The sequence below is a fragment of the Peromyscus maniculatus genome, chromosome 9 (genome assembly GCF_049852395.1).
Source record: "Peromyscus maniculatus bairdii isolate BWxNUB_F1_BW_parent chromosome 9, HU_Pman_BW_mat_3.1, whole genome shotgun sequence".
NCBI lineage: Eukaryota > Metazoa > Chordata > Mammalia > Rodentia > Cricetidae > Peromyscus > Peromyscus maniculatus.
In genome coordinates, this window is record NC_134860.1 from 64,388,272 (window position 1) to 64,415,172 (window position 26,901).

At 48.7% G+C, this 26,901-nt stretch overlaps 1 protein-coding gene across 5 annotated transcripts in view; it reads right to left on the bottom strand.

The window, feature by feature from the left end:
• Ptk2b (protein tyrosine kinase 2 beta) overlaps positions 1-26,901 on the bottom strand; it is a 130,306-nt gene that overhangs the window by 14,433 nt on the left and 88,972 nt on the right. For all 5 annotated transcript variants that reach the window (XM_006988766.4, XM_006988767.4, XM_076545241.1 and 2 more), the window contains exons 3-22: positions 24,964-25,142; positions 24,378-24,465; positions 22,531-22,610; positions 12,066-12,128; positions 11,821-11,875; positions 11,274-11,414; positions 10,936-11,010; positions 10,309-10,410; positions 9,301-9,418; positions 8,836-8,875; positions 8,389-8,435; positions 7,485-7,535; positions 6,982-7,079; positions 6,136-6,220; positions 5,707-5,807; positions 5,323-5,438; positions 4,235-4,335; positions 3,992-4,081; positions 3,007-3,211; positions 431-539 (exon numbers count right to left, since the gene is read on the bottom strand). In XM_006988766.4, coding sequence (XP_006988828.1) covers positions 431-539; positions 3,007-3,211; positions 3,992-4,081; positions 4,235-4,335; positions 5,323-5,438; positions 5,707-5,807; positions 6,136-6,220; positions 6,982-7,079; positions 7,485-7,535; positions 8,389-8,435; positions 8,836-8,875; positions 9,301-9,418; positions 10,309-10,410; positions 10,936-11,010; positions 11,274-11,414; positions 11,821-11,875; positions 12,066-12,128; positions 22,531-22,610; positions 24,378-24,465; positions 24,964-25,142 — 1,944 coding nt within the window. The remainder of the gene's footprint in view (positions 1-430; positions 540-3,006; positions 3,212-3,991; positions 4,082-4,234; positions 4,336-5,322; positions 5,439-5,706; positions 5,808-6,135; positions 6,221-6,981; positions 7,080-7,484; positions 7,536-8,388; positions 8,436-8,835; positions 8,876-9,300; positions 9,419-10,308; positions 10,411-10,935; positions 11,011-11,273; positions 11,415-11,820; positions 11,876-12,065; positions 12,129-22,530; positions 22,611-24,377; positions 24,466-24,963; positions 25,143-26,901) is intronic.

The window sequence follows — 26,901 nt, forward strand, 5'->3', positions numbered from 1 at the left end:
GTTTTTTTGTTTTGCCAGCTCTAGCTAACACAGGCCTGGTTTCTGGAAACCCAACCATGTGATGGTGGGGCAGTACAGTCCTGGATCCTGAGCCTAAGGCTGTCATTGAGGCATGGACATAGAGACTGAATGTCAGGGGCTCAGGACATTTCCATTCCTTATCATAGTGGACACCTGATCTGCCATCCCTAGAAGAACACAGGCTTCCACAGGGAACTAAAGGACAGTTCTTGATCCAGCTTTCCCACGGGCTGTGTGCTGGCCCCAGATTTCTCTTGAGGGGACACCTGTGGATGGTTGGGGTTTGGGTCCAGAACTGAAAGAGGATTGTAAAAAAGCAAGCTCCTTGTGCTGTGAGTGGGCAGTCGGGCCACGAAGGGACCTGGCTCTGCTTTGACCGCAGGACTGATGAAGCCCAGACTTGGCTTACCTTGGGTGGGGGTTCTTGAAAGGCAGTGGGCTCCAATATTTTGGGGGGTCTGTAGCGAGCATTCCTTTCCTGCTCTATGGCAATGTCCTTCTCCATCTGATAAATGTCACTGTTGAGGAGTCAGGGCAGACAGAGAGAAACAGGGTCAAAGGGGGCACACTGAAGCCAGTAGAGGCCTGATCAGTAGAGAGCCACCAGATCCCATCTCCACCTGCCTGCTCCATGAGAGACTTGGAGACCTCTCTGAGACAGATTAGGATATGGAGGTCACCCTTGCACCAAGGTTTGAGAGGGTCACACAAATAGACAATGGGGAGAAATCCTTAGAGAGCTAGCCCAACAGGTGGCGGAAGCTGGCCACAGAGCAACCTCCCCATCTCCAGATGTCCTGTACCAGCTGTTGGCAACAAGCCCTGTGTACATTTCCAATGTCCCATCTGAGTTCATGAGCCAGGCGCAGATTCAACATAACACTGGCTATTTCCCGCTTCCCACTCTGTCGCTTGCTGTGAGCTGTAGGGTACTTTCAGCTATAGTGAGGTCTTTCCTTTCTGTCCCAGTGCGATACATCTCAACCCAGAGACCCTTGGAATTACTGCAGAGTCTTCGAGTCCACGTGTTCAAAGGAAAACAGACCAAGTGCACATTGTCACGTGCATACCATGTGGTATGTACCTTCAAATTTACACACACACACATACACACACACACACACACACACACACACACACACACACACACAGTTCACATAGCCTACTATGTTTTTGACAGTCTAAAGGATTCTGACAGTTCACTAACATTTTGTGCAAGTTCTCAAAGTTTGACACAAGACTGGAGAGTGTCATTTGGACCCTTTCTTAACCCTGGAGGAAGGACTGCCAGGCTGTGCCTGAAGGAGGCATCTGAGTTCTTCTGGGCTCTGAGTCTCTTCAAGGAGTGGGAATGAGTGTCAACCCAGAGACAGGCAATGACCAAGGCTCCCTGTGGTTCTCAAGACCCCTCCTTTTCCAACCCAGATTACATCTTTCAATTACTTTTAATCCTGGAACCTTCTGGCTTCCTAAGTTATCCTTGTGAAGGACCAACAGATGGTACAGAATTAATTAAAGGGTCACAGAGGGAAGACAGACAGGAGCAGACAGGCCTCCTAAGACTGTGGTTTTGCAGAATGTGTTAGAGACTCCAAGTCACAAACAAATGCAGGGTCATCCCCACCTGGGCATTCTTTGCCTCTCCCTTGGGCCTCCTATCAGACTGTTTTTTTTAATGTGCTGAGAATGACCTTGAACTCATGACCCTACTGTCTGTAACTTTCAAGCATTGGGATTATAAGCATGAACTGCCTTGTCTTGCCTATGGCCTGTTTTCTCACCCTCAAATAAAATCACTAGAGCTGGGAATGTAGTGCAGTGGCAGAATAGTTGCCTAACATGTGCAAAACCCTGGGTTTGATCCCCAGTACACACACACCCATACACACACACACACACACACACACACACACACACACACACACATACACACACATATGCGCGCACACATGCACGCACGCACATGCACACACACACACACACACACACACACACACACACACACACAATGTTTGCTAAAATTATCTAAGATCATTAAGCAAGTCAGATTAAGGCAGAGGTCAGCAAATGATGGCCACAGCTAAGCCTGCCCTGCTACCTATTTTTGCCTGGTTTCAAATTAAGAAAGGCTACCACATTTTCTCATGATTGTATTTTTTTTTTAAATTTATGGCATGTAAACATAATGCCAAGTTTGGGTGTATGCAGATGGAATTTTATCAAACACAGCCAGCTCCTTCCTTTAGCAGCACTTTGGGCTGCAATGGTAGAGCCAAGGAGTTGCAACAGAGACTTGCATAGACTTGAAAACCCAAATATTTATTATCTGAATCCTTAACAGTGGTCTATTCATCCCCACCCTAAAGGAAACCAAAAGAAGTTGGACCATGTGTGAGATGTAGGCAGGAAGAAAGAAGCCCTGAACCCCTAAGATAGAAAACATCCCCTCCACCAGTGTGACCTCTAGCACTGGAGAAACAGCAGCTGGGCAATGAGAAGGATCCAAGCCTTAGGCCACTGATCCTCAAGCAGAACAGACAGGTAACTTCTGGGGCACAGTCTTGATAACAAGTCAAAAGCACCCCCTTTCTTCCATAACTGGGAAGGATTTCAAATGGAGAGGGAGAACAAGAAAGATCATGGTCATAAGTAGTCTGCCACATGAGGCATCTGAGTGAACAAGGCTACCCCAGGATGCCCCCATCTCTGAGCTTGCATGTGGCAATGAACTTGGTCTCAACTTTCTGTCCTCCGACACTATCTGGAACCTATTATACTTCTACTAGAAGGGAGGGCACCTTCCCTGTGATGATCAGATGGGAGTTCTAATATAAGTTCCATTTTACCTATCACCACTAGGGGGTCAAGTCGCCAGCTTTAACCTGAACTCTCCTTTTGACAAGGGGGAGCAGGACACCCACTCACTGCACAGGGATGGAGACCACAGCCACATCCCCTTCCCATAGCGCCCCACAATATGCTCACCTGAGACTGCACACAAGCTCCGTGAAGCGGGGCCGGTCACTGGGGTCATAGTCCCAGCATCGAGTCATGAGCGTGTAAAGGACAGGTGGACAGAGGTCAGGCTTGGGCAGCCTGTCCCCTTTCTCCAGCACGCCGATGACATCCTTGTTTTCAAGCCAGAAGAAAGGCTGCTTCCCAAAGCTGAGGATCTCCCACACGCACACAGCTGAGAGCAGAGGGAGAAGGCTCAGGGGAGGGACCAACCTGCCCTCCCCAGGGACAGCTTTGGCCACTGGCACTTAGTCCCAGCTGGAGGAGGAGCGTTCTGCTCTGAGGTCTTCCCCACCTCAATGATCCACCCAAGACATCGATAGCCTATACTTATAGTATATGAACCATGGTCTACACTCCCTAGAACTCTCCCCCATGGAGCTACTGGGATTCTGGGGATCCAGAGGAGGGCACATCTGGATTGTCAGAACTTTCTCATGGGGGTGTGAGGAGAGCAAAGCCTCTCCAAATGGAGTTATAAACTTCATACTGACACTTGTTGCCTGTGGGATCTTGGACAAAGCCTTGACTCATCTGAGCCTTAATTTCCTTGGGTGGAAAATGGGAGGAACAAAGATATTTCCCAGAAACAGCTGCAGGGCCATATGTCATGTACGGAGTGCTGTGTCCGTCATACCCAGCCGGGTCCTCTCTCTTCTTATACCCCCTCATCAAAAGAAACCGGCCGATTGTCTTTGAGGATTCCTTGAAGCCTTTCCCATATAGTCCTTAGCGATGGTAGATGTAGTACACATGCTTGTCACAAGAGTCTTTACAAGGGAGACAAGCCCAGTTTGTCCCAACCAGGCCTTAGCCCATGTTACTTCTGCTCTCCACTGACTCTCTACCTTTGGGACTTCTCAGTGGCCCTGGGACCTGAGGAGCACATGGAAGACCCTTGCTCCCTGCGCTGGCCTCCAGCCTAGATCACGGGCCCCCCTGAATCTCCACTCACCAAACATCCAGACATCACTGGCAGTTGTGAAGCGGCGGAAGTTGATGGACTCAGGGGACATCCACTTGATGGGGAGACGAGTCACAGAGGCTTTGTGCGGACAAAGAGGTTTGTAGGAATTATTTAGGGATGTAAGAGCCGGAATTGCATTCCTGCTCTCCCAAGACCACTGGCCTAGGCTGCCTGACCCTCCGGCCTCCTTGCTCTGGGATTTTGAATTCTACATATATAGCAAGTCCTTACCTTTGTAATAGTCCTCATCCTCGATGTACCGGGAGAGCCCGAAGTCCCCCAGCTTCACGCACTCAGGAGAGGCCACCAGAATGTTCCGGACAGCGATATCCCTGAAAGAAGGATTGAAGGCTAGCATGAGGCCCCGGGACTCTGGTACGAGGGAGGAGAACCAGGCATCAGCCTGAAGGAACATTCCAGCAGGCTTCTGCCGGGAAGAGATCATAACTCCTGAAACTCGTAGACATCTGGCTCTCCTTGAGGAGTGCCTGTTGGCATGGGCCACCTGTACCCTTACTGTTACCACCAACCCCCAATGGCCCACTTGCTTCTCACAGGTGAGGCCACTTCCTGCTGTTTCAAAAGACGGTTTTAAACACCCACCTTCAGATAAATAAAGGAAACAACCCTATGACCACAGTGCCTTGGCCCCAGGCCGTGTGCGTCTCACATTTGACCCTCGCGCTCTGAACTGTGAGCTTTCCAAAGAAAAGGATTCTTATTTCTCTTGATCAGGACTTTGTCCCACGTTCTAGAACACGGGCCGGTACTGAGTGGGTGCTCCACGGGACTCACTGGACGCACGAGGGAATGTTTGTTTGTATCTCCTACATGGCTTGGCACAGAATCACGCTCAAAGCTACACAGGCCATGTCAGTGGCGCGGTGAGCACCCCCAGCGTGGTCTCCTTGGGGCTCATGTTCTCAAGGGAGCGAGAACAAAGCCTGGTGGAGAGTGGGGAAGAGCCAGCGACAGTCATAGTTAAAGTGGCTGGTGGGTCAGGGATATCGGGGAACTAGGATGGAGAGTGACAGACCCTATGAAGTTCTGGACACTTCTCTAGCCCACTTCTTCCTAGGTCGTGTGTCACCCAGTGGGCGGGGCAAAGGAGATGGAGCGCTGGGCAAGCGCAGCCCTCTCCAGCACTGGCCCGAAGGCACAAAGCTCCACTGAGACTTCAGACTTTGGACTTCCTCTCAGTACCCTAGGACATTTTAACTCTCCAGGTGAGGAAATGTTTCATGGAGACTACCCAGGTGCTGAGTGCTGAGTACTCTTGGTTGCCAGGCACAGACCATGCAGTCTCATGCTGTTCTTACCTGTGTACACAGTTGATGCTCTCGAGATAGGCCATGGCTTTGCATATCTGTAGAGAGTACAGGACCAGGGTGGGGACCTTCAGGGAGCTTTTGTTTCGTTCCAGGTAGTGACCCAGCTGCCGGAAGAGAGACATGCCATCAGAATCACTCATTGTGCCCCAATGTGGCACCAAGGCACAGGGCTACCAATAGCCACTTGACCCCTCCTTCCCTTTAGGGGACAAATTCAAAGGTGACAATATGTTTTGGCCATTTCCTCCACCTAACAGCTAAATATAGAAGGCAGGAAGCTGTAAAGATCCCTTGCTATAAAATGCCTTCCATCCCCTGTTCAACAGCAGCCCAGCTGTCACCCGGGGCTCCTCATCTGGCCGCTGAGCTCACCTCCCCGTGAGGATACAGTTCCATGACGATCCACGTGGGTTCCTCTTCAATGATGCCAATCAGCTTCACTATGTGGGGGTGGTCAAGATTCTTCATGATCACTGCATGGCGGCAAGGGTGGTGGAGCAGGTCAAAGGTCATACAGAAAGTATTTCCCCACCCCCACCTCACTGCTGAGGATCAAACATGGCCTCTCGCATACCAGGTAAGTGTCCTACCACCAAGCTACAAACCCATCCCCAGACATATAAGTATATGCATATGAGCAATTCAGTTTCCTGCCCCAACTGTGAAATATGGGACAAGAGTCCTTTTACAATCAGGAGTGTGGGGGGTTGGGCTCCCGTTATTGTTTGCACTCGCTCCTTCCCAGCCCCCTCATCTTTGAGTGCTGGAACATCTCGGGGGCTCTCCCCGGGGGATGCCTACCTGCCTCACTCATGAACTTCTCCTTATTGTCCAGGGTGCAGTCTTTCTTGCAGGTCTTGACGGCCACGTTAATTTTTTCTCCTTTCTGCAATAGAAGAGTATGTTCAGGGACTCTCGTGCTTCTCAGGAGAAAGTGTTCTTTCCCTACCCTCAGCACGGCCACCGCAGATTTGGCTACCGCCCTAGGGAAGGCAAATAGAGCGGCCCTTCCATGGCACCTCATCCCTGTCCCCCCCAACCCCCCCATCCCCCCACACCCTATTTTTCTATCTCTTTTCATGCTCTCCTCCTCTTTCCCTCCCTTCTGGATCGTTCTGTGTCAGAACTAGAAAGGGCTTCAGCGACCAGAAAGCTCTTTCCCTGTGTCCAGGTGAGGATACAAGTCACATGATCTGCCCGAAGCAAGCAGGCATGCGCAGAACACACAGGGGCTCCTTCTTTGTCTATAGCGTCGGCTCTCAACCACACCACTCTCACTGGGCTCGGCCTTCTCCAGCCTGCCAAAGCATAACCACATAGGTAGGCAAGGCTCACCCAGGCTTCAGTGACCTGGACACCAATCCTGCTGGATTCACTCAGGACTCGCTCTAACTGCATCTTACGCCACTTACCCCCCTTCAATTCCCGACAAGACTCAGAGCCCACTGTTTCTACCCCGAGGACACCGCTCCCCAGTTCTGGGAATGGATCATTCCCTTCACTCCCTGGGTGCTCCAGAAATAGTCCTAGGCCATGTGAATGAGGACCCACTGTGTATCAGTCAGCTGCTACCTATGACCCAACTCCTCTCTCACCCTTCAGACAGACAGACAGATGAGGGGTGCCAGAAAAGAGCCTGGGACTCACATGATTGGTGTAGACCCCTTCGTAGACCTCCCCGAAGAAGCCTTCACCAAGAATACGGTTAAGAACTACATCTTCACGGGCAACACCATACTGTGGACCTGAACAGAGGGAGAAAACGGAGGGGTGGGGGTGTCTCAGAATCCTGAGTCCAGTTGGTCTCCCCAGGGAGAACTGAGTATTCAACAGCAAAGATCCCAGGGCTTAGCTGGGAAACAGCATCTGACTTGTTCCATTGTCTTAGATCCAGGGAGATCTATCACCCTGTTCCCTGCTTCTTGGGTCTACATTCTTAAGGTCCTCACTGAGCTACACAGGCCCACTTAAGGCCAATCAGTGTAGAATCTTTCAAACCAAGCGTCCCTCAGGCTTTCTCTGTCAGAGCACATGTAGATGAGAATAAAGGTTCCCCTGAGGTGTCCCAGGAGTCTTCATGATGTCACTTCCTGGGGGCCCTGACTGTGGTCACCATGGTGGGTGGGGTCACAGACTCTTCAAGAACCTACCTCCTGGCCTTCGCAGGGTCTCATCGGGAATCTCTGCATAGATGTCTGATTCTGTAACGACAGAAAGGGGCCCGTGGGCCAGGTGTCTTTACTGGACACAGCCAGGAAATAGGCCATGGCTCCTACCTGGAAGCCAGGGCAGTCAAAGGAGTGAGTGAGGGCTGGGTCATGCTGACCAGTCCAGGCTCCTGTCTCAGGATTCAAGAAAGCCACATTGCTGGAGACACCTCAGCTTGAGTCCATGCTTACTCCCGTGGTTTTATTATTTCAAGTAACACATCACCCATTTGACTCTCTTATTAACTTGATGTTTTCGTCTCCACCCATATCCATATGCTGCAGTCCTACCCTACAGAATGATGACTGGTGTGGGTCTCTGGGAAGTGATGAGTTTTAGATGACATCATGAGGCAGGGACTCTTAATATAAATTAGTGTTCTTAAAAGAAGACGAGGAAGAGCTGCTAAAGCTTGCTCTTTCTACTGAGTGACCACACAGCAAGGAGGCAAACCCAGAAGAGGGCCTCCCCAGACAGAATCCGCAGAGACTGGACTTGCCTGTCTCCAGAGCATGGGAGAAATAAATGACTGGTTTTGAGTCATTCAGCCCATTATGTTTGTGCCATGAAAAGTGACCAAGATCAACACAGTAGCATGGTACAAACTATTCTGCCAGGTGATGGTGGTGCACACCTTTAATACCAGCGCTCAGGAGGTTGAGGAGGGTGGGTCTCTGAGTTCGAGGCCAGCCCCGGATGGTATTTTTGAGCCATCATTGAGAAGTGACGGGGAAGGTGGTTCACTGTGACTTGGAGAGAAGGCTTGGCAACATCAGGAGAGGGAGCCGAGGCACTGGGGAAGCATGAGGGAGGGGCAGAGGCCAAGGCTACAGTGAGCATGCTTACCTATGCTACAGCTTTCTGAGAGGTGGGACCGCCGAGCTTCCAGGTTTCTGCAGGAGAAGGTAAGAGGGCAGGGAGCTGGCTGACCTCAGAGCCCCGCAACGCTCCCCTCAGCCAGCCTCCCTCTACCCCCATCCATCCCACCACCCGGCACTGGCTGGATCTTGAAAAGCAGTCAACCTGACTGTCAGTGAGCTGGGGGTGTAGCCCAGGACCCCAAAGGGTAAGGGTGGAAGGAAAGACAGAAGCCGATTTCTTAAGACGGCACCAGGTGGAACAGGGAACATTCCCATGGGTGTGGACCGGGAAGGACCGCACACCACACTGAAAGGCTGACACTCAGGCATTCTCTCAGAGACAAAGGAAGTGAGCCTTCACTGCATGCTCTTCCAGCCCTAGCCCGTCGAGTCTGAGCTTCTGTCTCTAGCCTGGCGTCCCTCTCATACTCACAGTGTGGGGATCTGAGGCAGGCTGTTTCTTTTCTCTCCATCTAGCGGAAAACAGTGGGAGGGAGGGTTAGAACCGGCCTCACGCGGGCCTGAATGGGTGGCGGATGGGAGCCTGCTTCTAAGGTTGTCAGTCAGCACCCCAGTGGAAACTACTTGGGCTGGCACTAGAACCCTCCTTGTGAACTTCCTCCTGCCCATATCACATGCTCCAGCCTTGCCCATTTCCTGACTGGTCCCCGATCAGGGTCACACAGAACAGCCAGCCACATGCTAGCAAAAGCTCTGATATGTATGCCAGCGACTGCAAGCACAGCTCCTCCAAAAGTTACTTCCCGTAGTTGAGCACCCAGAACTGACTCAGCACCTCCTCAGACTCCCCAGATCTTTGCTTCCACTTAAGGGCCAACGCCTGATGTTCCCTCTGCCCTCCACCTCTAGGCTGTTCTATCTCCAAAGAGAAACCCACCTTTCTTGGCATTCATGATGAGAGAGCCTTTATGTTCTCCCTGCAGCCTGCAGTAGCCATCGATGAGGTCAGCCATGTTCTCAGCCTCTGCCAGGGACGAGGTTTTGATGGACAAAGACTGCAGAGAAGAGGCCAGCCACCGGTGAGAAAGCAGAGCCTCAGCTTGAATCCATCCCACTGGGAGGTTACAGGACCTGGCCCTACCTCGGTGGGATTCCGCCCACACCTTTCCGGAGTACTGTGTGTGTTGTGAGAGACAGCCACCAGGGGGCACACTGGCCATTCCTGCCACTGCCTACCCGGCCCTCTTTTTCGCAAGGCCAAGTCTGGGTCACCCTTATTCTGATCTCTGAGCAGACAGCACAAGACCTTATGTTTTTACAGAAACTAAGAAGCGGGAATTGAATAAGACTGGGGGCTCAGCACAGGCTGCTAAGAGGAGAGACAAATGTTTGATGGTCTGAGGTCTCGTTCATATTTCTAACTACAAAAAAGCCCCCAGGTCCCTCAGATCTTGATTTCTAAATCATTGCTGATTTGCTAAATGTTTGACTTCTGCTCTGTACCTTATTTTCAGCTGCCTCTACCTACCCTAAAGCCTTTTCTACTTCTTTCCTGAAAATAAAGAAATAATTTTCATGTTTCTTTCAATCTTATCATTATCATAGAACCTTGTTTGGATATTGGGTAGAGTTTTATTTTTTGGTTTATACTTATTTATTTATTAGGGTGTGGAGAAGAGAGGACACAAAGTCGTTACTGTGTGAACACAGTGGCCAGAGGACAATTCATACAAGTCATTTCTCTCCTTCCACTACATGGGCTGGGGCCAGGGGATTGAATTTAGATTATTGGGCGCGGTGGTAGGTGCCTTTATCTTGCCAGTCATGGGTGCAGTTTTCTTAATAAGATCCGTCAACAGAGAATCTCTAGTCCCTGCTGGACTTGGATAGGCTGAATTGAATAAATCTCACCCACAGAGCTCCCAGGTCCCCCAGAGATGCTCACCTGGGGGGCACCCTCGATGCCCAGTTGCAAGACGGCCTGGCCCTCTTCCAATGGGAGGCACCTGATAGACTTGATCTGCTTGAACTCAGCCAGGCAGGTGGGCTGCGAAAGAGAAGAGAATTGAAGACCATTCAACCCCAGGATCTGATCAAAGACTTCGGCCAAGATGGGGGTGAGAATGAGGGGTGGAGAGCAGGGAGTCTCTTTGGAGGATGGAGAGAGTGAGGCTGGAAGGTCCATCTCAGAAGCCCAAGATGTTCACATTGGGGAAGAGGAAGAAGGTCCTCTTGCCAAGAGCCTATGTCAAATTGGCGGTAGAGCCCGAACTGAGCCCAGGTTCCCAGGGAGTCCTGGGAGAGGCTCTTCCTTAGCAACAGCACTCTCTCACTCTCTCACTCTTCCCCCTACTTTGCGCAGCAGCAGCATGGTCAGTAATGACCCATCTGACACATGCTGCTATCCCCAGATCCTCTCAACGAATCCACACCAAGGGCATGGCCTATAAAGTCTGCCCTGAGCAGTGGGGGATGGGGAGAAGAGCTGATGGGGAGGCGGAAGAGGAGCCAGGGAAGAGGGAAAGACCTCTGAGCCGGAGCGAAGTGAGACTCGCTCTTGGGCTCTCTCTACCTTTGTATCTTGACTAGTCAGCTGACGGATGCCTTTAGGGCCAATGACTAGATCCACGGTAATGTTCCATCCTTGCTGGAATAAAAGGAGAAAGGGGGTCGGTTTCCCGTACCGCCCAGCCCTATTCAGAAACTTGAAGAACATCTCATTAAAGTAGACTCACACCACCATCTCTCCAGCCCTCTCATTTTAAACTCCACTGTACAGTTCACCTCTTCCCATCGCTTTTCTATCTCACCCACCTTCCTCTTTCCCCCCCTACACTGGACCCCTGGAGTCCCATCCCAGAGGCCTGGAGGTCAGGCGGGGTGAAGTGAAGAAGAAGAAGAGGCCATTACAATGAGTTCGCAGCGGTAGGTCTCTTGGTCGATGTTGGCAAAGCCTGCCAGGGTATTGAAGAACTTCATAACACACTCTTCCTCCCGGAGTGATGCATACTGCTGGAAGGTCTGCTGGATCATCTTCCGGAACTGCTTAGGCTGGGAGGGGGTTGGGCAGTGCTGAGTCAGTTCAGGTTCCTGCCTTAGGGTCTTGTGGAGAGGCTGCCCACTGCTGCCACATGGGTCCCCACCGCCACAGAAGCCCACACGCATTCCCTAAAGCTCACAACTGTCTCTGCGGAAGCTCACCCTAACCCTGGGACGGAAGGCAGGAGACATGGACTCCCATGAGCCAGGTCATAAAATGAATCAAGCCTCTAAGGCAGTCTGGAGCCAGGTGCACCTCATCCTGATCCCTAGGCCCGGAGGGTCTATCACATGCATCAGCTGCCTTATGTCAGGTAGCCCAAGGCCATAGATTCTCCTCTTCCCATCCCTCTGGTTCTTATCCCAGGACAGATACCGAGCAGGGCTCACTGGATTCCTTCCCCTCTGCTTCCCTCACCTTTAAGTTTTCCTGCATCTGCTTTGGGAAAAACAGGTCCAAACCCACTTCTTTTCTGAAAGAAGGGAAACAGAAGCCGCATTCGACACACACACTGGACTTCTGACCAACCAAAAGGAGGTGAGAAGGCTTGGAGACCAGGGAACCGGGGTCCTAGGGCTCTGGGCTGGGGAGATGGACAGGTGGACAGGACAGCAGGACACTGGGGAAGGGGTGGGGGAAGCTATGTTGGACATAGAACTTACTCCAGGAGTTCAAAATTGGACTTTTTGTCCAACGCATTGTGAGGCATGTCCTTGAAGAATCTCCTGGGGAGAGAGGGAGACATGGCTTAAGGAAGGCTGGATAGCTGGAGGGCAAAACCCTCAGAGAAGGACATCTAGTTCCATGTGTTGACCTTCAAGCACCTTTCTCTACCAGATGTAGGGACCACGGGAGCAGGGGGTGGGGGGTTCAGGGGGAGGAGGGCAAGATTCAACGAGTAATAAAACCAGATATTCATGAAACTGCAAGAAAAGAGGAAGCCCATGAACTTCATTCCTTGGAGACTCTAGCCTTGTGCTTTGGGGTTCTAGCCCTTGGGTTTCACAATGATGTAACCAAGTGAGAAAAAAGTTCTATCAGCATCAGTAAAAACAAACAACCCTTGGGCTCTGAGGGTAGTGGCACTTGCCACCAAGCCTGAAGACCCATATGTGGTCCCCAGGACATATGATAGGAGAGAAGTGACTCCAATAAGATGACCTCTTACACACCCCTCCATATGCATGTGTGCATATAACCTGTCTAAAACCAAATAATCTAGGGCAGCTGGTCCTCATGCTTTCAGTTCAGGGACATCACCTTCCAGTGTGGGTGTATATGTTTGCATTTCCATCTAGATAATTAACTGTAGTACATATAAAACTTTAGAACTCACAGGAAAAAATGAAAATAATTAATAATCCTATTGCTAGATAATGTAAAAATTTCCCATCTTTAAGAAATGCATCTATATAATAACATATTCTATATGACTATATATACTATGTATTATGGCTATATAAAGTAACAAATACTGCACTATAAATAATAATACAGAGTATAATAGTATAAATTATGATAAGAGCTTATTTGTAGCAATTTCGGTTTTTAATATGAAATGAAATAGACAATGCCCTCAAGTACACCAGACTTCCTACACTGTCAAGGCCACTGTGACTAGGAATCAATCATCAGCTATTGTAGACTTTGTCCTACTCTTGATCTGACATTATAGTCACTCAGGTCCCCTTAACAAAGATGGCCACAGATACCTGGAGATACTTCTGCAGTAACACTGCAAGCAGTCAGGTGGTACTCAGGATTCTGGAACAGTGAACTTAGCTAACCGGAACATAGAAATACTCTAGCCTCATGCTTTATTTGTCTAGAATATTTATTTTAAGATTTGTGTCTATGCGTGTGCTAGCATGTGCATGCGTGCACACTGTTGCCTATGGAGGCCAGAAGAGGGCGCCAGATCCCTTGCAGCTAGAGTTTATAGGTCTCTGTGAGGGGCTCAGTGTAGGCAAGAGACCTGAATTTTGGTTCTTCAGTAGAACAGTAAGCATGCTTAGTTCCTGAGACATCTCTCCAGATCCCACAATGTTTATTCTTGATCAGTTAAAAGATAAATATAAATAACACTGCTTAAAAACTGAGGATTCCAAGGAAGTATTTCCATACTCTGGGCAAAGAAAAAAACAACTACACCATGAATCACAGGAGAAACATGTTCCGCCTCCAACATCCAACATGGACTGCCCCGTCCTTAACAGTTTTTAAGACTCAGTACCTTTGAGTATACTCTCAAATATACTACAAAGCAATAGAAACGGTTACCTCTTGATGGATATTAATATTAATGGTAGAAAACCAACCTTCTGAATAGAATTGCCTATTGACAAGGTCACCCCTGCTTAAGTAAATTTTAGACACTTTTAGGGAGGTTTTTTTTTTCTTTATCTTTCCTGCATGTTCTCAGCATTCCATATTAAGTTAGTATTACTTGTTTACATGAAAAAAATTAAGATAATGAGTGTCGGGAGACCAGTGGCTACGTAAACGTCCCAAGGTCATGGTCTTCAGAGGAAGTCTATCCACCATTACATGTGTACTTCATGGACTGCCCTGTTCCTTCCTCTTAGTGATCCCCTGGGGCTATGAAGACTAAGGTTAACTCCTTTCTTCGATGTCATATATATGAAGGAAATGTTGTTATATAAACTTCACGCAGAAGTCATTTATGTAAGGTCCTCTTCCACCTTACACACACACACACACACACACACACACACACACACACACACACACACCAGGCCACTATCTGCATTTGTTTTCACTGTTTGACATAGAAGAAAAAAGAGACACAAAGGAAGAGACAGATTGGAGAATGGGTCCATAGTGAGAAAGGTTCAGTGCAATAGGAGCCTCCACATTGAATGTGTTTAAAATGCCGTGGGATGGGATGCAGTAGGGTAGAAAATTAAAGATCTCTCTTTTTATTTTTCTTAATCAACAAGGGGCATGTTTGGCTGAGTATGGTGTGGTGGGGACAATTCATCATTGCCTGGGGAATATTACTGAATTCTAGTTAACAATATTGGAATATACCTCTAGCCTACCTTTTTCCAAGCAAAGAAAAAAGGTAGAAAGTCTTAAAAACATGTCAAATGAAAGGAAGCCAGGAAATGAAACAAAGAATATGGTTATACCTAGAATCTTAGCATGTAGCAAAAGTGTCAAAAGTCTGGGGCTAGCCTGAACTATATAATGTGCTCCAGGTGAGCCTGGGCTACAGAGTGAGTCCCTGCCTCAAAACTAGCCTAAACTAAAATCTGTAGTTGTGCTATATATGTTTAATTTACTAAACAAATTCTCGTTGTATAGCCTTGCATGGGCTCAAGTGTCCTCAATGGGGGCCACTTGACACTATCCTCCACAGCCTGGAACACTTATCTGTGTCTGGGGCTGCTTTTTGTTGCTCCACATGGTGCTGACCACATCTGGAGATGTGTACTAGAGTGTGGATACATGTAGAGCTCATCATGACAAGAAATTACCCAGCCCTGAATGTCCCTAAATGAGGAGAGCACTCAGGAAATGAAACACCATGGCTCTTCCCCTCCTCCACTTCTCTCTGGATAGAGCAGGTCCTGAGAGGCGGGGGGAGCTTATGTAGGGCAGGTCTGAAAACTTGGAAATCACAGGATGGCTGGGTAGTAGGAGGAGCTTTAACTATGAGATATAAGGGGCATGTCCAGGGTGCCTCCACCACCTGTCTAAGGTTCCCTGTGGTTAAGTTCTAGGGTCAATCATGGCAGCTTTAAAAGTTTCCCAAGCTAGTGATACCTGCTTCTATCACATCCCTAGAAAACCTCAGAGCAAACCTCCCAGGACTGTTCTGTGGTGGGTAGCTGTTGCAGCTTTGACCTTGAAGCACTGCCCCTAGTGAGGCAGCAGGTAACTGCCACAGCTGCCTGTGACCTGCCCCTGGGGCATGGCCAAGACAGGGGACCCCCTTAAGACCTGAGATGTGTACGTGCCAACTCTCTCTTGGCTCCTCATGATCCTGGATGCTGCATTGCAGACCAAGTCAAAGTTCTCCAGAGAACCACACTGGACTGCATCTCACCTCTCCTGGATCCTGTAACCAACCTCTTTACTGGTTATAAGTTACTCCGAAATAAACCTCTTTTAACTACCAGATAAACTACATGGGATTACCTCGTTAATTGCCACTTTACTGTTCTAGACTGTGTGGATGTTCACACTTACTGTGGACTGAGTGAGCTACAACATGTGCCCGAGGTAATGCACACCCTGGCTTGCTTCACACAGCTGTGTTCTAACAGTACAAATGCTGATTGTCAAGGAACCGAAAAAGAGGATTTTAGTTCTTTCTGCATTACCATATGCGGTGGTTTGATAATGGTCCCCATAGGTTCATATGTTTGAATACTTGGTCCTCAGTTGGTGGAACTGTTTGGGAAGGACTGGGAGGTGTGGTTTTGTTGGAGGAGGTGTGTCACCGGAGGCAGGCTTTGAGGTTTCAAAAGACTCTCAACATTCCCAGTGTTCTCTCTGCCTTGTGAATGTGGATCAAGGTGTGAGTTCTCAGCTGTTCCTGGACTTAACTGCAAGCCCTCTGAAACTATAAGCCCAAATTAAATGCTTTCTTTTATTAGTTGTCTTGATCATGGTGTTTCATCACAGAAATTAAAAAAAAAAAACTAAGTCAAACTAAGTTGGTATTAGAAATGGAGTATTGTTATGACAGGCCTAACGATGCTGCTTTTTGGAGGAATGTGGGAAATGTTAGGACTTTGAACTAGGAAAGCAGTTGGATGCTTTAAGTGAAGCCTAATGGGCCATCCTAGCAGGAGCTTGGAAGACCATAGTGCTGAGAGCCATGTGGACCATAGAAGACCACCAGCTCAAGAGGTTTCAGAGGAGAACAATATTGGCAATGTGGCTAGAGACCATTCTTACGATATTTCGACAAAAAAAATGAGGTTGCTTTCTTCCCTTGTCCTAGAAATCTGCCTGAGGTTAAATGAAAAAGTATTGGATTAATTTCCTTGGTAGAGGAGATTTCAAGACAGCCTAATATTGACTCTGTCACATGGTTCTTAGTAAGCAGTCTCATGCAGATCTGCAATGACAAGGAGCAAGCAGGGCAAAAAGAAATACACAATATACGGTTTAAAGAGAAAAAGAGGACCAGGAAACTTAACGTTGAAGCCAATGCTTGTACTGAAAGAGCTAAGGAGAGGCCTGACATGAAATCGAATAAAGAGATTTCATGCTCTTTATTCTCTGGGAAGACCGCACATAGCTCAGCTTCCAACTTGTAAAAAGGAAAGGTCTGAGGAATTTTCTGCCACTGAAAAGCAACAATAAAGGAGATCTCTTGCAGATGTGGTTCAAGGGGCGAGGGTCTATCCACACCGGAAGCCAGACTTGGCAGTGCTGTCCACACGGTCCTGGACTCAGAGTCGTGAAGGACACGTGAGTGGAGGGGCTGTGGAATCTTCCTCCACGGTTAAGGAAAGCCACTGAAGCCAGGTGTGTAGTGTGGGAGTCCTGCATGGAGGCACTGGAAAGCCACTGCATGAAGCTATGAAAGTGAAGCCGGATTGCTCTGGAGATCCCAACATATTGGAGATTTGAGAGCCATGAGAATCTGTCAGGGAGAGCGGCATACGGGGAGTGGAAACAGCCCAAGGGAGAGAAGCATGCTGTAGTCAGCAGATCCAGAGGGGTAGAGCCAGCTAGGCCCTCTGACATCAGACACAGAGCGACAAGATTTGGAGTTTGCCCCGCTGGTTTTCAGTCTTGCTTTGGTCCAATATTTCCTCACGGTGCCCCCTTTCCTCCAGTTTGGAATGGTAATGTATATTCAGTTCCATCATATGTTGGAAGTGTGTCATTTGCTTTTTTATTTTATATGTGGTTACAGTTAAAAGAGTGCCTTGAGTCTCAGAAGACTCTGAACTTTTAAACTGTGTTGAAAGTGTAATAGATTATGGGGACGTTTGAAGTTGGACTAAGTGCATTTTGCACTGTGATATGACCACAAGCCTATGGGGACTGAGGACAGAAATGTGGTATTTTGAATAAGAATGGTTCCCATGGGCTCACATGTTTGAATACTTGGTCTCCAGTTGGTGGAACTGTTTGGAAAGGATAAAGAGGTGTGGCTTTGTTGGATAAGGTATACCCCAGGGATGGGATTTGAGACTGCAAAAGATTAAAAAAACTAAGACACCAAGTCACTAAAGCTTTTATTTGCCAGCATAGACAGAACTACTAACCTAAAGTCGAGGCTCTGGCAGATGTCACAGTCTAGCTGGTGGGAAGATACATGAGCCAAGGCAGGGGGACAGAAAAGCCTTCAAGATGGAGAGACTCTTGGGCTGGCTCATCAGGAGGAGTGGATGATCATTTCCTTAAATAAATGCTTCCTAGACCCACTTTAAAATCCCCTCTGCAGATAAAGCTGGGCATGTAGAACCGACTTACACAATTTAAAGAAGTTGCCCAAATACAGAAAGCGTTTACCCCCCACCTTGACCACCTTGTAATGGTAAAGTGTGAGAAGAGAAATCAGCTGTGCGCTCTGCTGCACAGTGGGGTAACTGAAACTAATAACAATGTAATATTCCAAAGGCAACAGGAAAGGACTGTGGACGTTCTTACCATAAAGAAACCGTATATGTTGATGAATGCAGATAATTATGATGTGTCAATCAAAAACAAAACTTAAAAATGGAGTCTTTCTCAGGCTGAAGAGGAAAATGAAAGAGTATGCCAGTCAGAGTGGATGAATCCTACGAAGAGACTGTCCTCCCGGAGCAAGTGAGTGTGGTCCCTTAAGGTCACTTTGGGGATACAGTCCTTTGTGGAATGAATGAATGAATGGGATTTGAGATTTGTGATAAAAGAAATATGTATACAAAACATTTGAGCAGTATTTTTGAGGAGCTTTGGCCTGGGTATAGTGGTGCACTGCACCCCTGTTATCCCTGCACTTTGGAGGTAGAGGGAGGAGGATCAGGAATTCAAGGTTGTCCTCGGACACATAGTGAGTTTCACAGTGACTTGAGATACATAAGGACCCTGTGCCAGAAGTGAAAACATTCTGCTAAGCAAAAGGGCAAACACGTGTTGGGATGAGACCCCAAACCAGCAGCGTTTTTAGAATGTTTCGGAAAGCAGTGACTAGAATAGTATTGAATTAGGAAAAGGAGGCTCAGATAGCCCTAGTCTCCTGACATGCAGTTTTCATAGCTCACTCCTTCTGTCCCTGATGGCCCTTTTCTTCTGTGCCCTGCAAACTGGCCATAGAATCACCATGGACAGAAGTTTCTAATAACTCGAATGTGCTTCAGTCCTATGTTTCCAATGTTTGGATCCATCATGCATCATTCGGAGGTCTGGAGGGTCCTTAGAGACCCTGCTCTCCCCAGGGGCCCTGTGCTGAGATCTGCTTAGAGTGCCTCCCCAGGCTGAGCCTGCAATTCTGAGAAGCAAACGCTAGATGGCAGTAGTCTATGGGCCGGTGCAGACTTATGACAGATCTACCCTCAATCCCCAGGAATAAAGAAAATAAAGACACGCCAAACCCAGTTGGCAGTAATAAAAATGTTAACTTGCTATCAACATTTATAGGTTAACCACAAGGATAAGTTCCTTCTGAATCAAAGCAAGGTGAGTATTCTTTCTCTAATCCTAATCTTAACCTGTCAGTCACTCCCTAGCAAATCCTGGGTGACACATTCACCATGATTCTTCGGTTCAGAAAATTCAGTTGTTGCGCTAGGTATGGGAAATATTCCTGGTAGCCTCAGGTCAAAGAAGATAAGTTAGTTGGTCTTTCTGACTAATTCCTAGCATATGGCCCCATGAACTTCATATTTTAACTTGTAGTAGGATATTTACACAAAGTGATGCATTTGGCGTCTATAAAGAACTCCTCTATAAATAACAAACAAATCAATGTCAGTTGGCTATCATTTCAGCTGTGTGACAGTCTGAGAAAGGCAACGCCATGACGACACTAAAAAGATGAGTGTTGGCCCGGGAGGGAGAGGCAAGCCGTTGTTCAAAGCAGTGAAACTCCCGCGTGGCGTTTCGATAGTGGCCACACGCCTTTGTCCACACTCAGAGTGTGTGACACTGAGGCAAACCTTGATGTGAGCTGTGGGCTTTGGGGGGCACAGGTGCATGTGTGGATAATCATCGACCGTAGGAACCACACTGCTCCTGAGGGACGCTCACAGTCAGGAAAGCTGTGTATGTTCGGGTCCCAGGAGTCATGAGAAATCCCTGTGCCTTCTGCTCATCTTTACTGTGGACCTACAACTTCTCTAGATAACAAAAATGAGTAGACTGGGGCCCAGGGGTCTCTTCCGGTGCTAGAGCACATGCCTGGCACACATGAAATCCTGTACCACAACTATAATTAAGAGTAATAAGAAGGGGCTCCAGCCTGCCCACTTGGTACAAAGACAGAGGTAGGCTACCTGCTCTCCCTCGCACAGTTCTCTTCCATCCTGGCCACCCTTTGGGTGCCTGCCAGGGCCTAGGACCTCCTCCTGGCCCCTCACCCTCTCTTTGGGACTCTCCAGATCCCAGACCCCTTACACATTCAGTGAATAAACAACGAATTCTAGAACACATCTGTCCCTGTCCTTGTTTTAAAGACTGTAAATATATCAACTAAAAACTCATGTTTCCTAACAGCCCTCCAAGACTGTTATTGCTAACATCATTCTTGTTTTTAAGGATGAAGAAATCAGGGCACAGAGAGGTTAAGTAACTTGTCAAGAGCAGCACAGCAAGTGAAAACTTAAGAGTCCTGTTCAGGCATCCCACTTTAGACTCTTTGTTCTTCCCAGCCAGCCCAATTCTTCTCAACAGGAACCTGGTCCCCTGAGGCTTGATGTCAACAGTCTCCTGTCTTATGCTCATGTCATACATTTTTAAGCCAGGAAAGGCTATGTTATTTTTTCTGGTGATGTCATTTATCTGTAGGCAGGTTATGCAACCCTTGATCTTGGTAGAATGAGGCATTATTGCCCATGACTTTCAGCAAAGAACCACAGTTCTAGAAGGTTCTGCCATATGGTCTGATTTTCAGAAATGAGTCTTACTCTTGGTGAGAAATAGTAGTAATCTGATTTTAAAGATCCACTCATCACATCACCATGTAAGCCTTGTGTTCTACCTTTCCATTTGAAAATCACTGGGCCCAGAAGCCTATTAGGTTTGCGTAGATACTTTCTGTAGATCTCCTCTGGAACATCACATTCCCTGGCCCTCAGAGTCAGAGCTTGACTCTTTCTGAGGCTTAGGACACATGGGGCAGGATGTTGGATCATGAAACAAGTATGTTTTTGGGGACACCCCTATGGTGATTAGGGGACAGGCTCCAGAACACTGTGCACTCTTGATGAGACTGTCTTTAGAAGCCAACTAAGATACCTCTCTGGTTGTCTAGCCCTTGAGTACCATGCTTGGCATTTGGGCTATAACCAATACCAGTTTGGAGATGGTTGGAGAGTGTAAGAAAATGAAATCACTTGCCACAGATCTGGACAGGGGTTTTACTGGAATCTCAAAATGACACCACAGTCTGGCATGAGCCCTACAAATACAAAGTTCAAGAGAGCTGCTTTTCCAAATTGGCTCATTTCTGAGAAGACTCCTGTAGTACGCGGTGTTGAGCAGACCCAGAAGACAGACAGGGGCACAAGCAACCAACTTCAGGACATCCCTGGTGCACCAGCTCTGAGCACCTAAGATGACAGGTCCTTATGGTGATGCTCATGGGGCCTTGCTTGTTGGGACCAACTGCCACTAATTATAAGGCTATGAGATTTCTTTTAGAGGCTAATAATCTCAGATATTTGAATCAACATGGAATCTTCACCTTCTGTTGGCACAGCCCCCCCCCCAAGGAGCCCATCAACCTCTCTCCAAGGCCCCAGTCCCATGGAGGTGGCAATAGAGTTCTGTCTTCAGTCTATTTGGAAGTTATGGGTAGAGTCAGAATTCCCCCAGAATGACATATTGGGCTAACTGGAAGTAACATCTGGTCAGAGTTTCCCTGGTAACATTCCTGAAAGTCTTCCAGCATTTCCAGTGAACTAACTGCATCTAAACCGCCTCCAAAGCTGACTAAAAGTTCATCTTCCAAGGTCCCACACAGGTCTTGTAGACCACAGAGCCAAGGGTAGTACTCTAGTGTATCTACCTCCCAGGTAACCACAATGTGCAGTCAGATGTTGAATCTACTTTTCCATAAATGGGGGTGCAGAGCAGAGAGAGAGGTAGAGTGGCAGATGGGTATCAAACTGAGGATGTTGTGGCCTTGGTCAAGACCAGGCTAAGTACACAAGTTTAGCCACAGGATCCTCTTCTGCCCCAAATGGCAATGGGATCCGAGAGCTAAAAGTAGAGCCTGGCTTCTTAGACTGTCCTGTCTCACTCTAATGATGCCCTTCTACGGATATCAGCAGCCTGCCATCATAATGGTGATGGCTTCCACTATCTCATCCCCTGTGGTTCTCAACCAAAGCGTTTGTGTCCACTGATCCCTGTGTCTGGAAATGCCCGATTCCCCACCCTAACCCCACCCATTATCTATTACTTCCTTTTAGGAATAGTTCAACTTTCTTCTTCCTAGTTAATGTCTCCTGGTAGAAGGCTATTTGGGACATACTCATTCTGTCTCTGATTATAATTCACTATGCACACATGCTGCCTCCATTCACTGTGAAGTCAGGGTTGAATGGTATGTTACCATACGCACAGATTACGTAATTACCTCTTGGAGATTGGGATGCAGCCATAGGCAGCCCAGATTGAGATTCCCATCTTTGAGAGCTTTCCTAGACCCAGGCCCTGAGTGACAGCAGCAGTGATGGGCAGGTGGGAGAGACAGACAGCCCAGAGGTAAGGGCAGGGACAGGTCAAGGTGGATGGAGGAGGAGACCAGACCAAGCGGAAATGCCCTTCTCCCTCATCTACCATGCAGCCTAGAGGGTGAGTCCTTCAGGCTGCTAGCCTCCTCTCCTCCTCTCCCTGTCTCTCATATACCCACTTGCACTTCCTAGGGGAGACACAAGCCAACATGTCCAAAGCCGGCACCGCTCTCCCCGAAGAGGGCTCTCCATCACCTACCTGAGCTCCAGACATCCCAGCTGTAGGGCCATGCCTTCACTGACCTTGCTGGCGTAGCGTTGCATGTAGTCATTCCGGAGCTGGTGGGAGAAAGGCCGAGGGTCAGACTCACGCCTTCCTAAGCACACTGATGTCTCCTGGGCTGTGTCTCTCGTGGTGTCTATATAGGTGGTTTGAATGAGAAGGGCCCCCATAGGCTTATAAATTTGAATGCCTGGTCCTCAGTTGGAGGAACTGTTTGGGAAGGATTAGGCAGTGTGGGAGGAGGTGTGTCACTGGAGGAAGGCTTTGATGTTTTAAAAGGCCAGACCGTCATTCCTAGGGTCTCTCTCCTTTTCTGCCTCTTACCTGTAGATAAGGATGTAAGGTGTCAGCTACTGCCCCGGTACCATGTCTACCTGCCTGCTGCCATGCCCGCCACCATAATGATCTTGGACTCACCTTCTGAATCTCTAAGACTAATAAACTCTTCTATAAGTTGCCCTGGTCATGATGCCTCTTTACAGCATTGGAAAAGCAACTGAGACAGTTTCCCAGCATGGACCAGTGTCTCCATCCCCTCCTCCCACCGCCATTTTGGAGCTAATAAAACTAAAGCCAGGCCTCGTGGTTCAGGCCTGTAATCTCAGCTACTCTGGATGCTGAAGCTGGAGGATTGCAAGTTCAAGGCTATTTGGGAGTCTGTCAACTTAATGAGAGCCAGCATGGTGGCACGTGCCTTTAATCCCAGTACTTGGGAGACAGAGGCAGATGACGCTCTATGAATCCCAGGCCAGCTTGGTCTACACAGCAAGCTCCAGGACAGCCTGGCTACATAGGGAGAGCCTGTCAAAAAGACCTAATGAAATAAAAAATGAGATGCTGCGGGGCGGGGGTGGGGAGGAGGGATGGCTGAGAATTCGGCTTAGTAGAAGAATAGTCGTGATGTAGCAAGTGTGATGTCCTAGGTACAGCCTTTAGTATTGTAAGAAAAATAGAAAGGCGGGGCATAGTAAGCAATAGACATAAGGGAAGGGAGGGAGGAAGGGAGGGAGGGAGGGAGGAATGGAGGGAAGGAGGAAGAAAGGAAGGAAGGAAGGAAGGAAGGAAAGAAGGAAGGAAGGAAGATTTTGGGGAGGAGTTGGTAACTTATCCACACCCGTGTTGGTAGGTGGTTATAGATGTCACTCAGAGTTTAAGAAATGCCTCTGGCCAACAAGACGGGAGGTGCAGGCTAAGATCAGAAAGAAACTGGTGGCACCTGCTCTGTCTCCACCGTTTCTGGGCTTCCTCTGTGCAGGGGCTGTGTCCGGCCCTTCTTTAGTCCCCCGGTATGTGAGGGAGGCTCAGACAGCTCCAGAGAGCCAGCTAGCACACTTTTAAAAAGTTGTGTGAGCTGGCGGGTGCCAGGCGGTAGCTTGAAAGCGGCCACCACAGGGGCTTTTGCACCATGAGAACTGGTAAGAACTGCAAAGCGTGATTGGTTCTTCCTCAGGCCAATCACCAGCATCCTGCCATGGACATTACTTGATCCTCACGGCAGCTCTCTAAAGCGGATGCAGTGATTCTTCTTCTAGACTTAAAGAGGAGAAAACAAATTTCATGCAAACGAAGTCCCGGGGATACCAGGGTGGTCAGTGGCAGAAGGGGGCTAGACTTCACACCTTAGTGCCTCGGCACTAACCTGCTTTTCCTGCTTCACTAGCCAGTTGCCTGGCCACACCGAAGCTCAAGAGGAGCTGGGGACATAAGAAACAGCTGCAGGGGGAAGCCTTTTACGAGGCTGGGCTTCATCTTTCTATCTCCCCCGAAGAGAACGGATGTGACTCGGCATTTAAAGTGCTATGAGACACCGGGGTGCTTTTCACCTGTTGGTAGAAGTAGAGCAGTGTGGTCCTGTCTTCCTTCAGGCTCTCCATGAAGTCTTCTGGCAAGTAGCGGATTTGAAGGTCATACCTGTAACAAGACAGACTCTGGTAGACACTGGGAAGCCAGACTCCTAAGAGGGGCCAAAGCTACTCTATCCCTCAGCATGCAAGGGCTATCCATGATGCCTCTGTCCATGGATCCAGAACAGTTTCTTTTCCTGCTTTTGACCAGGGAGAGAACCATGCCAGAGAGGTGGCCAGCAGGCACTGGGCATCACAGCTAGCTAGCCCTGACTGTCACCTCTTCTCCCCAATGGATACTAGCTTTCTTAGTTCAAAGACCAGCCTTTGACCTAGGCTCTCCTCCCTTCCCACCCTCTACTCCCCTTCACCATGGCACCAACCACATCTGGTCTGGGACTGCGCCTAGGTATTATCCTGGGATGGGGATTCGCTGTCAGCCTGGCTTAGGTTTTGAAAATACTTGCATCAGGACACTGTGGGAGGACTAAGTCTAGAAAGCCACTCCGATTTTCTAGAAGATTCTGAACCCCGAGAATGCTCGAAGGGAGGGTGTCATTCCTACCTCCACTCAGCTTCCACGTGTAGACATTCGTACTTGTCCTGCACCTCGCCCACCGTCATCTGTGGGTGCAGCCAGTGGATCTCATCTGACTTCATGTGTTTCAGCCTCAGCCCATAGCATTCAGCCAGCTGGATGTTGGGCCCTATCCGCCCACTCAGCAGGATGGAGGTGATGATCTCCTAGGGAGAAGATGAAAGGGCTGAGATTCGGGGGGTACCTCCTGCCGGGCTCTCCACAGCCTCCCCGTGCACATCCCCTAACCTTGTGCGGCAATCTGTCATGGATATTATTTATTTCAGATGCTCTAACAGTTAGTGCAAGCCTTGGTACACACGGTGTTCTAGCCGATGAATGAACAATTTGGCAAAACGAGACGGACACAGAAGTGGGAGGAGGTAGCAGAAGTGAGGACAAGATGCAGAGGCTGAGAGCACAGATCAAAACAATTAATACCAGCCAAGCAGGTGCCCTGTGAAAAGCGCCTTCTGGATGGTTCCCAGTCTAGCCAGCAGGATGCAGCACAAGACCGGGCTCGGCTAGGTCTTTTCCACACATGACTTCACTGAGTCCATGTGACATGAAAAAGAAGCAAGTGTCACCGCTGCATTATAGCTGGTAAGGAAACTGATGGCGGAATTAAGCTGGTATCGTGGGCCCTGGACCTCTGAACTGCGGGAGGAGACAGAGCATGGGACCAACTTTAAGGAATTGAGTGGTATATGGCCCACACAAAAGCATGATTTCAGGAAAGCCGATAGGAAGGCACTAACCTTCTTGTTCTGTTTTTTTTTTTTTTTTTTTTTTTTTTTTGTGTGTGTGTGTGTGGGGGGGATTTCTTTTTGTTCTTTTACCCACAGTTTCAGCGACTCCCATGCTCACAGCTCAGTGCCACCACTTCCTGGCCCAGACAGAGAGCATGAAGGTCAAATGCAGGGCTGTCTGGAAGCCCATCCATCAGTAAGGCCCTGACTGGCCCACTTAACTGTTGGTGCTCACATCTCTCACATGGGTCCACATCCAGTGAGTGAGCCGAGCCCACTCCTGACAGAGCAGAGTTCCCTGGATGCAGATTTAAAACCTCACAGACACTGGCCTATGTGAGCCTCAAGTCTGAATGCATGGTTACCCAGCCTACACCAGCCCACACCAGCCCTCACCAGCCTACACTAGCCTACACCAGCCCTCACCAGCCTACACCAGCCTACACTAGCCCACACCAGCCCTCACCAGCCTACACCAGCCTACACCAGCCTACATCAGCCTACACTAGCCCACACCAGCCCTCACCAGCCTACACCAGCCTACACCAGCCTACATCAGCCTATACCAGCCTACACTAGCCTGGCCAGAGAGAGGAGGGATGCTTCATTGTTTAGACTGTATGTTTTTTTTAAACATGCCTCCCAAGAAGTTGTCTAATTTGGTAAGCAAAAGTGCAATTAATTCCTTTATTGGAATTAGAAGAAAGTGTGGGTTTTTTTTCTCTCTACTAGGAAAATGTCAAGACTAATATTTAAGTAATTTTGGTTTAAAAGAATGTCTAGTTTATGCATCGGCTTGGACACCCGGGTGTCTTGGTCCAGCTGCCTCTTTCCAATTCTCTTGAACTCCTTGGAATGCGAACTAGAAGACCCTCGGCCACAAAATTCCCTTTCCTACAAAGTAAGCTAATGTCTCTCAGAACAGCTCTCTCCTGGTCTGTGAGATGCATGACGGGCAGCATGGGGAACAGAGCACACGCCAACAATCTAACACTGGCTCTCAAACCAAAACTGAGGCTGGAGGTGAAGGGTGTGATCTACAGTGGCTCCGGAGAGCAGGGCATCTCTCTCAGGTCAAAGTTGTGAAGCAGACTGGTCTGTCGTTATCTTCACCTACTTCTGTTACTGACCTCCTGTTCATCTCTGCCCACGTGGTCACCCTGATATTTTACCCAGA